We start from the raw sequence: 12,534 nt of genomic DNA on the forward strand, positions 1-12,534 counted from the left end.
CTACCCATCAACCTTTTATCCACCAATACATAATCTAATAAACTACTTTCATTACGTGCTACATCATACCTTGTATATTTATTTATCCTCTTTTTCATAAAATATGTATTACTTATTACCAAATCTCTTTCTACCCATAGCTCAATTAAAGGCTCCCCATTTACATTTACCCCTGGCACCCCAAATTTACCTACTACTCCCTCCATAACATTTTTACCCACTTTAGCATTGATATCCCCAACCACCATTACTCTCACACTTGATTCAAAACTCCCCACACATTCACTCAACATTTCCCAAAATATCTCTCTCTCCTCTACACTTCTCTCTTCTCCAGGTGCATACACGCTTATTATAACCCACTTTTCACATCCAATCTTTATTTTACTCCACATAATCCTTGAATTAATACATTTATAGTCTCTCTTTTCCTGCCATAGCTTATCCTTCAACATTATTGCTACTCCTTCTGACCTAATCCCATTTATTCCTCTCCATTGAAACTCTCCCACCCCGTTCAGCTTTGTTTCACTTAAAGCCAGGACATCCAGCTTCTTCTCATTCATAACATCCACAATCATCTCATTTTTATCATTTGCACAACATCCACGCACATTCAGACTTCCCACTTTGACAATTTTCTTCTTCTTATTCTTTTTAGTAATCTTTACAGGAAAAGGGGTTACTAGCCCCTTGTTCCCAGCATTTTAGTTGACTTTTACAACACGCATGGCTTACGGAGGAATGATTCTTATTCCACTTCCCCATGGATATAAAAGGAAAAGTAATAAGACCAAGAACTATTAAGATAAAATCAAAGAAAACTCAGATGAGTGTGTATAAATAAATGTGTACATGTATGTGTAGTGTGACCTAAGTGTAAGTAGAAGCAAGACATACCTGTAATCTTGCATATTTATGAGACAGACGAAAGACACCAGCAATCCTACCATCATGTAAAACAATTACAGGCTTTCATTTTACACTCACTTGGCAGGATGGTAGTACCTCCCTGGGTGGTTGCTGTCTAAAATATATATATATATATATATATATATATATATATATATATATATATATATATATATATATATATATTATTGGTACAAATCAGTTTAAGTTAGTTTTTACTACCCTTCATGCATATTACTGTACTACTCATGACTATTAGCACACCAAGAATCTTGCCTTTGCAGACTTACCTCATTATAATGTGGTAAATAAAGAAGGGATTGTATGTATGCATGTATCCTAGTCATGTGTTCACCATGCTGCGGAGGCATTGACCCCCGAAACCCTCTCCAGGTATACTTTAGCTCCTGATGTTCCTGTGTCACTTGAACCACTAACAGGGCCTCATAAATAACTTACACTCAGCCAGGTTTAACCCATGTATAGATACTCTTATTATCAAAGTAAAGAAGCATTTTGTGTCATGAAGAGTCATGCAAAACCTAAATGACACAAGCAAACATTGAAGTTTTCTTTGTGCAGTCATATCTGAATCAAGAGTGTACATATATAAACCACGACTTTTGGAACAAAAGTTCTAAGACACAAAGGCAACAGAGGGTGGGGAGAGGTGCCTGTGAGAGCATGCTACTCTACTGGGGCCATGCACAGACAAGACTGATAGGACACATCTGTGTGTGTGGGAAGATGGAACACACTTCGATAAAGGCAGGAAGCCCTGCAACATACCTGGTATACAGCCTACCCAAGGGTCGCCCGTGGTGTTGTTAGGGCACAGACAATAGGGCCGGTGCTGGTAGGGTTTACACACAGCGGAGTCCAGGCAGGGATTGGCCACCAAGCATGGATTTTGGCAATGGAAATCCAAACACGAGTCGATTTTAAAACAGTCGATGTCTATTTCACACTTGCGAGGTGGCCGAGGTGCAGCTATAGGGTGGGGTTTTGGGGTTATGGGTTAGGTTTGCCAGTTAGTCCAGTTTTGCTAACTATTACTGAGAGTAACTTGGAGCAGCCGTCACTTCGCTAATAAACATATATACTACCACCTTTGTGGGAAAAGACATTTATAAATAATTTAGAACATCTATTAGAGGACTAAAGAAGCCACGAGTGGCATAACGTTTCCTCTAATAAATGTCCTGAATTGTACGAAGAGCCTTTTTCCACATCTTGTAGGTATCACCAGACCTTTGTCGAAGGACTGATCAATACCTTTGACATACAGACATTAAAAGATGTTGCTCAAAATTACCGTTAATGTTAAAATTATCAAATTACTTTATGGGGAGCACAAAGAGACTCATACACACTGCTGAGGACAGTCAGCTGTGAGGGCAGCACTGCACTATGGAAAAGACCCGGGCCGGGACAGTACCTGCGCTCACAATACTCAGTCCTCATTCAAGTGCTGTTCAATACCATGTAGAGACACTATCATATTTTACAATATGAGATTTTTAATATAATGACTTTTATTTTATTTTAAATCCTTTTTTTTACTATAGCAAGAATAGCAACTAGAGTTTATGAGGTGTAGTAGCAGCAAGAACCGTAAGTAACCATTCTGTGTCACACAGATAAAAGCAGTCTGTGGCAGTAATGATTTTACTGTCATTCTTGCCTCAACAGCACTTCCTATTCATAAATACTACTGCTTAAGAACAAATAATACTGAATGTGTACACTTCCACACATCACCTGGTTGCAGTATTAAAAGCCTGCCAATGTGTGGTGTACATGTGGACTGAGCTTACAGAACATCACAGCAGTGTGTACAAGAGTCAATGTATTGTACTCACACCAGCTAGACTACACAAGACAGTGGTGAGGTGTTAACAAGCCATCTTTAAGTAACAAGCATCAGGTGTTATAACTAAGCAATCAGTAAGTTGTGATGCTACAGCCAATCCTACAGTGGCATCGAACAAAACAATAAGCATACAATAAGCTATGATGTTACAGCCAATCATACAGTTATAGTACATGATAAATTACAGGTTAGTGATACAGTGAGGTATGATAACATAGACAATACTAGTCTTTGAGAAACTCAAGATCAGTGAGGGTGGATGATGGGTGGTGCTGAGGGAACATGCACTACAAGATACCAAGGTCTTGTGTTATACACTGTGGTACACCAAGGTCTTGTGTTGCACACTGTGGTACACCAAGGTCTTGTGTTATACACTGTGGTACACCAAGGTCTTGTGTTGCACACTGTGGTACACCAAGGTCTTGTGTTATACAGTGTGGTACACCAAGGTCTTGTGTTGCACACTGTGGTACACCAAGGTCTTGCATTATACAGTGTGGTACACCAAGGTCTTGTGTTATACAGTGTGGTACACCAAGGTCTTGTGTTGCACACTGTGGTACACCAAGGTCTTGTGTTATACACTGTGGTACACCAAGGTCTTGTGTTACACACTGTGGTACACCAAGGTCTTGTGTTATACACTATGGTACACCAAGGTCTTGTGTTACACACTGTGGTACACCAAGGTCTTGTGTTATACAGTGTGGTACACCAAGGTCTTGTGTTATACACTATGATACACCAAGGTCTTGTGTTACACACTGTGGTACACCAAGGTCTTGTGTTACACACTGTGGTACACCAAGGTCTTGTGTTACATACTATGGTACACCAAGGTCTTGTGTTATACACTATGATACACCAAGGTCTTGTGTTACACACTGTGGTACACCAAGGTCTTGTGTTATACACTATAGTACACCAAGGTTTTGTGTTACACACTGTGGTACACCAAGGTCTTGTGTTACACAATGTGGTACACCAAGGTCTTGTGTTACATACTATGGTACACCAAGGTCTTGTGTTATACACTATAGTACACCAAGGTTTTGTGTTACACACTGTGGTACACCAAGGTCTTGTGTTATACACTGTGGTACACCAAGGTCTTGTGTTATACACTATGGTACACCAAGGTTTTGTGTTACACACTGTGGTGCACCAAGATCAGATAATCACTGTAAACATGCTTGTGTAACGGTCACTTTTTCGACTGTCTCAGCAAGAGTGAAATACTGAGTAAGAGGCTGGGCCGTAACAAAAAGCATATGAGTGGAGGCAAAATGTGATTTCGTTGTACTTGATAATTCTAAGGATTCTTCATAACAGTGATGATAGCCGAGGGAACGACAGTCATGAAGGCTGCATGAAACTCACACACCACCAGTTAAGAATATTTTAATCCCTAAAACAGTGATTAAAATAGATTCTCACTGTTTATATACACTTGGAGATATACACCTAGGTTTGTATATCATGGTAGGTGAGGAAAGGAAGACATGAGTGTGGTGTAAATACTTACTTTCATAGCAGTTGACATGAGGGTTACCAGTGCGGCCAGGTGGACATGAGCAGTCAGTTCGTCGATTGAGAACCTGTGGAAGCAAGACATTAACAAACATGTTTCGTTTATCATTCAGCGGCCTGACGGTCAGACCATGAGAACAGATAAGTGTAAAAATAATGTAATCTAAGATCGTTTCCACAAGAAAACATTTAGATACTGGGAAGATGTGGGATATACAACATAAAACTTGGTCTCTTCACTTCCTTAAACATAATAGTTCATCTAAATATTACTAAACATTTACTCAATTTATCCATTGATTTATTAAGCAATTTCCATATTTTTTTTCCACCAAGATAATTCAATCAACTTAAAGTTGAGTCAAGTGTTTGTTGAACACAATTCAAACAATATAAAAAAAAACATTAAAACACCCGTGAATGTTTAATCTTTGGCTTTGGTACTGCTACTCAAGAAGATAAACATACAACTTACTACATACTGTGTATATTACATACAAAAAAAACAATACATATATTAACCCATTGTTACAGTTCTTCTTGGAGATTTACAACACAATGTACAGACAAGACATGTCCCATTGTTACAGTTCTTCTTGGTGAGTTACAACACAATGTACAGACACAAGACGTCATCTAAATGATTTAAAAAAACCGACAGGTTGAAGAGTGAGACACTTGTGTAATATTTGGGAATCATTATTGATGACACATTTTGCCAGCCAGTGGCTTCTTTGGTCCAATACAAAGAAGAACGGTGGAAAATGAGGACGAGTTTGAGGTAATCAGTCCCTCAGTCTGGAGTTGGTGTCTTCAGTCTTGAGAAAAGTACTTTTCTCAAGACTGATGGACTGAACACATCTACTCCCAGACTGAGGGACTGATTACTTCAAACTCCACCGTTCTTCTCTGTATTAGACTGAAGAAGTCACCGGCTGGCAAAACGTGTCAACAATAATGATTCCCAAATGCTGCCCAAGTGTCTCATTCTTCATCAATACAAGACAATTATTTTTCTGATATCCACTGTCCTCGAGTCAGTCTCAGTGGAAACTGAATGTAGATAGAAGACCATTGCAAAATCCTGATAATGTGTAGATTGCAACACAAAAGGCCTAGAGCTATCATTCAACTCTCCCATTGCTGTTTTGCATCTTGTATCACTTGTTCACGATATTTGCACAGTATCTCCAGTGTATACACACTGATATAATATCACAATATGCAAAATAACCACTGTGAAAAAAATAGTGAAATTCCCAGCACTTTTGTGACGTCTCACATTAATAAGTAACAGCCACGAAAGCTCTTGGAATATCATCATTTTTTCCACTATGGTTATTTTTGCATACATTGATGTGTGTGTATATCTGTGTATATATACACCGTGAGAATATTTTGATCCCTATTTTAGGGATTAAGGTATTCTTGTCTGGTAAACTAACGTAAATGCAATATAAACACGTAATACAGAGTGTGGATACACCTTCCTTCTCTGGATTACAGTTATCATTTATAGTCAGTATTATCACAATATTTCTGCAACCAGTAATAATTATAACTAAAATTATCAATGCAATTATATAATAAAGACTTGTATCACTGAAAATAATCATTACATTTAATAATTTTATCTTGAGACCACATAGCTTTATTAAGTTTACTGCTCAACTAATTTAACCTTATTTATACAACTGTACATGAGGGCACAACTGGAGACTTTTCAAAATTTGTCCAATAAATGTCATCTAATATTTTTAACAATTACGTACACTTTGAGTATAAAATTTAATGCATTAATGTCAAGCTTTAGAAAGAATTTATAGTTTCTCCAAAATACGTACTAAACTATATTTTTTCAACAAGGAGAGAAGGCAGGGAAGGGCAGGAGATGGCAGCACATACCTGGCACTCAGCATTGGGAGCACAAGGATTGAGGACGGCACATGGGTCAAGGCACTGTCTATTACGACACACTTCTGTTGGAGGACACTCATCATCCGTCGTACATCCTGGCTCCACTGTCGGTCCTGACACCAGAGGCGAGGAATGTAAGCAACACAGGGTATACCTGGGTATACCTGGTGTATCTACACAACACAACTCAGAGTATCCCATCACAAGTATTGCATCTAGGTATTTATTTTGTCTACTAGTTACTATCATAGTGCAACAAAGTGTTGTGGAGATTGAATATTGCACGAGACTACATTCAACAATTTCGTAATTATAACAATTAAAAAAACTAGCAACACAAAAAATAAAGAAAAAATGGAGAAAGAGTTGGGTTCTGCTGGTTAACTGATAATTATAATAAAGAATGAGGAGGGGGGGGGGAAAGTGGCAGGGAAACACTGCAGCTAAAAACATGACACACAACATGAAAGGTAACTTGGGGAGAGGCAAGAGTGAGCAATGATGCATCTCCAAGTTCATCTGTAATGATAATAAAAGTGGTGGGGTTAATGCAGGAGTAGATGCAGTGTAGTAACGTATAACAGGTGCTTCTAGAATATTACATCTAACAGGTGTCTCATCTCTACGACTCTACTTAAGTAAGCTCCATAAGGAATTTAAGTATTATTTTACTCATGATGTGTTGAGCTCAGTTGTCAATGCTGAGAACACAAATTAAGCACATATAGTACTGAGTAACTAGTTAATATCTACAGGTGCTGTTATTCTACTAGCTATCAAAGACCTCACATTTACAGCTGTAGTCAATCACTAGCACAGGAGAGTAAGTTGAAACCACGTTTTATAATACATGTGAGAAATGCAAGTACAGTAATTCATTATGTTTTCATGGAAATTCCGAGGTAAAACCTGTGCCTCTTTATATATGAAAATGAAGCAAGATGCTGTAATTTAGTGTTAAGCAGACACAGCAACATTCAAGTCTTACGTAATGTGCACTCAACGTAGGCATTGCCAGTGAAGCCTGGCAGACACTCGCAGGTCATCGTCCTGAAGGGAAGTGTGTCGATGACATGGCACTTGGCATTAGTGCCGCAGGGATTGATCACCTGGCAAGGGTCATCACAACGGCCGTCAAAGCATGCCATCTTGCTGGGGCATTCACCATCTGTCTGGCACTCCTTGTACGATGGTTCCAATGCTGGCTCTGTGGCACCACAATCCACGTTATAGCAATATGGCAAGAATGGTGAGTTTTGCTGAAGTAAGGTTACAGAAGTGGGCCAAATTTAGGAAAAATCAATGATACAGTTTTTTAGTACTGATACACCAAGGGATTAAATATATTTATCTGTGTAATCAGTGAGCAAGTGAATGAAGTAAGCTTATGCTAGTGTTTTAATCCCATTCTGGCTATCTTCCTCTTATGGGCAATAAAGTTGACCACCCTAAACTTGCCTTATCAAACTGGCTAAATATCACTAAAACACATCAGTGTTAGATAACAAGAGAGGAGCAGTAGAGGGCAGGGGAAGGAAGAGTACTTACTGGGTACACACTGAACATTGGGGTCTCCTTGATGGTCTGGAGGGCAGGTACACAATGGACGGTGGTTGATGACACGACACTGGGCTCCTGGTCCACAGTTACAAGGATCTCGACACTCCTGGGAGATGCAGGCCAGCCATGATGGACACTCAGGGTCACTGGTACACTCTGGTCTCTCACACCGCACGTATGGGTCACCCTGGGAGGTGGACACACCGTCACTAACTTCATCAATCCATAAACTTCAAATTAACCTTATTAACCCGTAAACGATCCAAACGTATATATATGTTTTTCAACATTTGAAAATACAGTGGACCCCCGCATAGCGACCTTAATCCGTGCAAGAGGGCTGGCTGTTATGCGAAATGTTCGGTATGTGAATGAATTTTCCCCATAAGAAATAATGGAAATAAAATTAATCCGTGCAAGACACCCAAAAGTATTAAAAAAAAATTTTTTTACCACAAAAAAATGTTAATTTTAGTACACACAAACTGAAAAAGGCATGCACAATTACATGACACTTACTTTTATTGAAGATCTGGTGATGATTGATGGGATGGGAGGAGGGGAGAGAGAGTGTTAGTGTTTAGAAGGGGAATCCCCTTCCATTAAGACTTGAGGAGGCAAGTCCTTTTCTGGGGTTACTTCCCTTCTTCTTTTAATGCCACTAGGACCAGCTTCAGAGTCACTGGACTTCTTTCGCACAACATATCTGTCCATAGTGGCCTGTACCTCTCGTTCCTTTATGATTTGTCTAAAGTGGTTCACAACATTGTCATTGTAACAGTCACCAGCACGGCTTGCAATAGCTGTGTGAGGGTGATTTTCATCAAAAAAGGTTTGCACTTCAAGCCATTTTGCACACATTTCCTTAATCTTTGAAGTAGGCAATTCCTTCAATTTCTCTCTCCCCTCCTTTGAACCAGTTTCCCCAGGTCTGGCCTCTTGCTCTTGAAGTTGATCTATCAGCTCATCAGTGGTTAGTTCTTCATTGTCCTCCTCCACCAACTCTTCCACATCATCCCCACTAACCTCCAACCCCAAGGACTTCCCCAATGCCACAATTGATTCCTCAACTGGTATACTCCTCTCAGGGTTAGCCTCAAACCCTTCAAAATCCCTTTTGTCTACACATTCTGGCCACAGTTTCTTCCAAGCAGAGTTCAAGGTTCTCTTAGTCACTCCCTCCCAAGCCTTACCTATAAGGTTTACACAATTGAGGATATTAAAGTGATCCTTCCAAAACTCTTTTAGAGTCAATCGAGTGTCTGTGGTCACTTCAAAGCACTTTTGAAACAGAGCTTTTGTGTACAGTTTCTTGAAGTTGGAAATGACCTGCTGGTCCATGGGCTGCAGGAGAGGAGAGGTATTAGGAGGCAAAAACTTCACCTTAATGAAGCTCATGTCCCCATAAAGTCGCTCTGCCACGTCTGTAGGATGACCAGGGGCATTGTCTAACACCAGGAGGCACTTAAGTTCTAATTTCTTTTCAGTTAGGTAATCTTTGACATTGGGGGCAAATGCATGGTGTAACCAGTTATAGAAAAAGTCCCTAGTGACCCATGCCTTACTGTTTGATCTCCACAGCACACACAAATTATCCTTGAGGACATTCTTTTGCCTGAACGCTCTGGGAGTTTCAGAGTGATACACTAATAAAGGCTTAACTTTGCAATCACCACTAGCATTGGCACACATCAACAAAGTAAGCCTGTCTTTCATAGGCTTATGTCCTGGGAGTGCCTTTTCCTCCTGAGTAATGTAGGTCCTGCTTGGCATTTTCTTCCAGAACAGGCCTGTTTCATCACAATTAAACACTTGTTCAGGTTTCAGTCCTTCAGTTTCTATGTACTCCTTGAATTCCTGCACATATTTTTCAGCCGCTTTGTGGTCCGAACTGGCAGCCTCACCATGCCGTATCACACTATGTATGCCACTACGCTTCTTAAATCTCTCAAACCAACCTTTGCTGGCCTTAAATTCACTCACATCATCACTAGTTGCAGGCCTTTTTTTAATTAAATCCTCATGCAACTTCCTAGCCTTTTCACATATGATCGCTTGAGAGACGCTATCTCCTGCTAGCTGTTTTTCATTTATCCACACCAATAAGAGTCTCTCAACATCTTCCATCACTTGCGATCTTTGTTTCGAAAACACAGTTAAACCTTTGGCAAGAACAGCTTCCTTGATTGCCGTTTTCTTGGCCACAATAGAAGAGATGGTTGATTTGGGTTTCTTGTACAACCTGACCAGGTCGGTGATACGCACTCCACTTTCATACTTATCAATGATCTCTTTCTTCATTTCTATAGGAATTCTAACCCTTATTGCTATAGGGTTGGAACTAGAAGCTTTCTTGGGGCCCATGGTCACTTATTTTCCAGAAACAGCACCGAAAACACTGTAATAATACGAAATATTCCGATTGTATGCTTGAATGTTACCGCGGAGGCTGGCTGGTAAATAATGCCACCGGCGGAACATATGAGGCTGGCTCAGGCCGCACATTGGACGCGTCTCGGACGAAGGCCACTGAGCGGGTTTTTGGGCGGTATGCGGGGCAAAATTTTAGCGATCAAAGCGTCCGCTATGCGGATTGTCCGTTATGCAAGGCGTCCGTTATGCGAGGGTCCACTGTATGTATGTAATCTTTTTTTTTTTTGTACATTTGAAAATGTGTAAAAACTTTGATCTACTTTTTTTTTGTTATATTTGAAAATATGTAAAAAAACGTAGATCTACTTCTGGAGCACTACGCATGTGAACGTAGATCTGCTTGGACCGGTTACGGGTTAAAGAGCTGGACAGTACCAGAAGCAAGGAACTTACCAAGAATATCTCTCATGAACATGGGAGAACTTCACCAGACTCCAAGACACTTACCGAGAGCATCTCAAGGCACTTACCAACAAGCTTTCGGGACAGTAGCACTTGGCTCTCTGGTTGAGAGAGCGACATTCAGCATTGAGGCCACACTTCTCAAACTTGCATGGGTCTTCACACTCTCTGTTGATGCAGGCATGGAGCACAGGACACTCCGAATTTGAGCGACACCCAGCTGTAAACCACCAAATATGTCTTAGTTATCCTTCCCATGGATAGATGTGTGTGTACTTGTGGACCACCAAATATGACTTAGTTATCCTTTTTGTGGATGGATGGACGTGTGCATGTGTACTTTAATATGTGCATAGTGCACTGGTATATGTGTGAAAGTAATGTAGAAAGAGAGAGTGGAGTGAGAGAGGTAAGAGTAAGCAAGTGTGTGTGTGCTAGCCTCATGTATAGTCAGTGACATTGGTTCACATATATAGTACAGTCACTAAGTAATATAACTTATATAAGGTCAGTAGCTGTGGTTAGAAGGTCAGAGGTTGTTAATATTTTTTACAGTCATTAGCTTTCTTAAATACAGTATAGTACATTGACTGTGCATGTGCATTACACCTTTGTAATTTTCTCAAATATATAAATATTTTAAGTCAACAGTTGCTACAAAATATTTTAAGTCAACAACTGTTACGAATATTTAAAGTCAACAGTTATGAATATTTTTCTGTCAGTGTACATCTGGAAGCAGTTACTAGTCAAGGTTAGACTGGTGACACAGTCTAGTCTACTATGAAAGACATATCAAGTCAGGCTCACACTCTGGGTTGATAAGTTATTCACAATACCGAATATAGTTGTGTGGCAGAGAGATAAGTATACAATGTTTGATGTCTGAAAAGTGATGCTGTGGATTCAGTGGTATGGTCTAAGTTACTGTCAAGAGGGTAGGCTACAGCAGCTCTGTGCAAGTGAAGATGATACTAGGTGGGTACTAAACATACAGTGTAACCTGGGTACTGAAAATATAGTGTAACTTGGGTACTGAACATATAGTGTAACCTGGGTACAGTGTACCCTGGGTACTGAACATACAGTGTAACCTGGGTACTGAACATACAGTGTAACCTGGGTACTGAACATACAGTGTAACCTGGGTACTGAACATACAGTGTAACCTGGGTACTGAACATACAGTGTAACCTGGGTACTGAACATACAGTGTAACCTGGGTACTGAACATACAGTGTAACCTGGGTACTGAACGTACAGTATTTACCTGGGTGATGAACTGGAGACTTCCAACATGCTCTGACTGAGACATGTAACCTGGATAACATCAAATAAAACTGGATAAGGTAGAAGGTAAACTAGTTAAGAGTGAGTTTTGGGTCTGTACAACTGAGTGTGACTGTCGACCTTACCCACTAAACACTGGATGTTAGGGTTGCCAATGTAACCGTCGGGGCATGAACACACTGCCCTATGACGAATGACATGACACTCGGCATTTGGGGCACAGTTATCATAGAGGGCACAGGGGTCTTGGCAGTGCTCATTGATGCAAGCCAAGGTGTCGCTGCACCGCTCATCCTCTAAACATTCAGGCTGTGGAGTGGACACCTCGACTGTGGCAGCAAGGCAAGAAAACAAGTTAGACAAAGACCACTGGAATGTACCACCAACACTCTCTTACCCTGGACCCACTTACCAAACCTTCATGTAAATACTCACAAGTATTCTACAACCTGACATTAATATTTTAAGTGAGTCCTGGAAGGGATGGAGCATTGGTGAGCTTGATTGATCCTTAAGTTAAATAAGCTTTCTAATAAATTTTGTAATGGCCATAAATTGCATATACTGTATATATATATATATATACACACACACACAAAGAAGTATGTATAATC

At 40.1% G+C, this 12,534-nt stretch overlaps 1 protein-coding gene across 2 annotated transcripts in view; it reads right to left on the minus strand.

The window, feature by feature from the left end:
* The window catches only part of dpy (dumpy), a 386,475-nt gene that overhangs the window by 59,844 nt on the left and 314,097 nt on the right, over positions 1-12,534 (minus strand). For both annotated transcript variants that reach the window (XM_070093949.1, XM_070093948.1), the window contains 6 exons: positions 12,046-12,249; positions 10,699-10,850; positions 7,784-7,982; positions 7,224-7,442; positions 6,224-6,348; positions 4,314-4,386 (listed from right to left, as the gene is read on the minus strand). In XM_070093949.1, the coding sequence (XP_069950050.1) occupies positions 4,314-4,386; positions 6,224-6,348; positions 7,224-7,442; positions 7,784-7,982; positions 10,699-10,850; positions 12,046-12,249 (972 nt within the window). The remainder of the gene's footprint in view (positions 1-4,313; positions 4,387-6,223; positions 6,349-7,223; positions 7,443-7,783; positions 7,983-10,698; positions 10,851-12,045; positions 12,250-12,534) is intronic.

This window comes from Cherax quadricarinatus, chromosome 44 (genome assembly GCF_038502225.1).
Source record: "Cherax quadricarinatus isolate ZL_2023a chromosome 44, ASM3850222v1, whole genome shotgun sequence".
NCBI lineage: Eukaryota > Metazoa > Arthropoda > Malacostraca > Decapoda > Parastacidae > Cherax > Cherax quadricarinatus.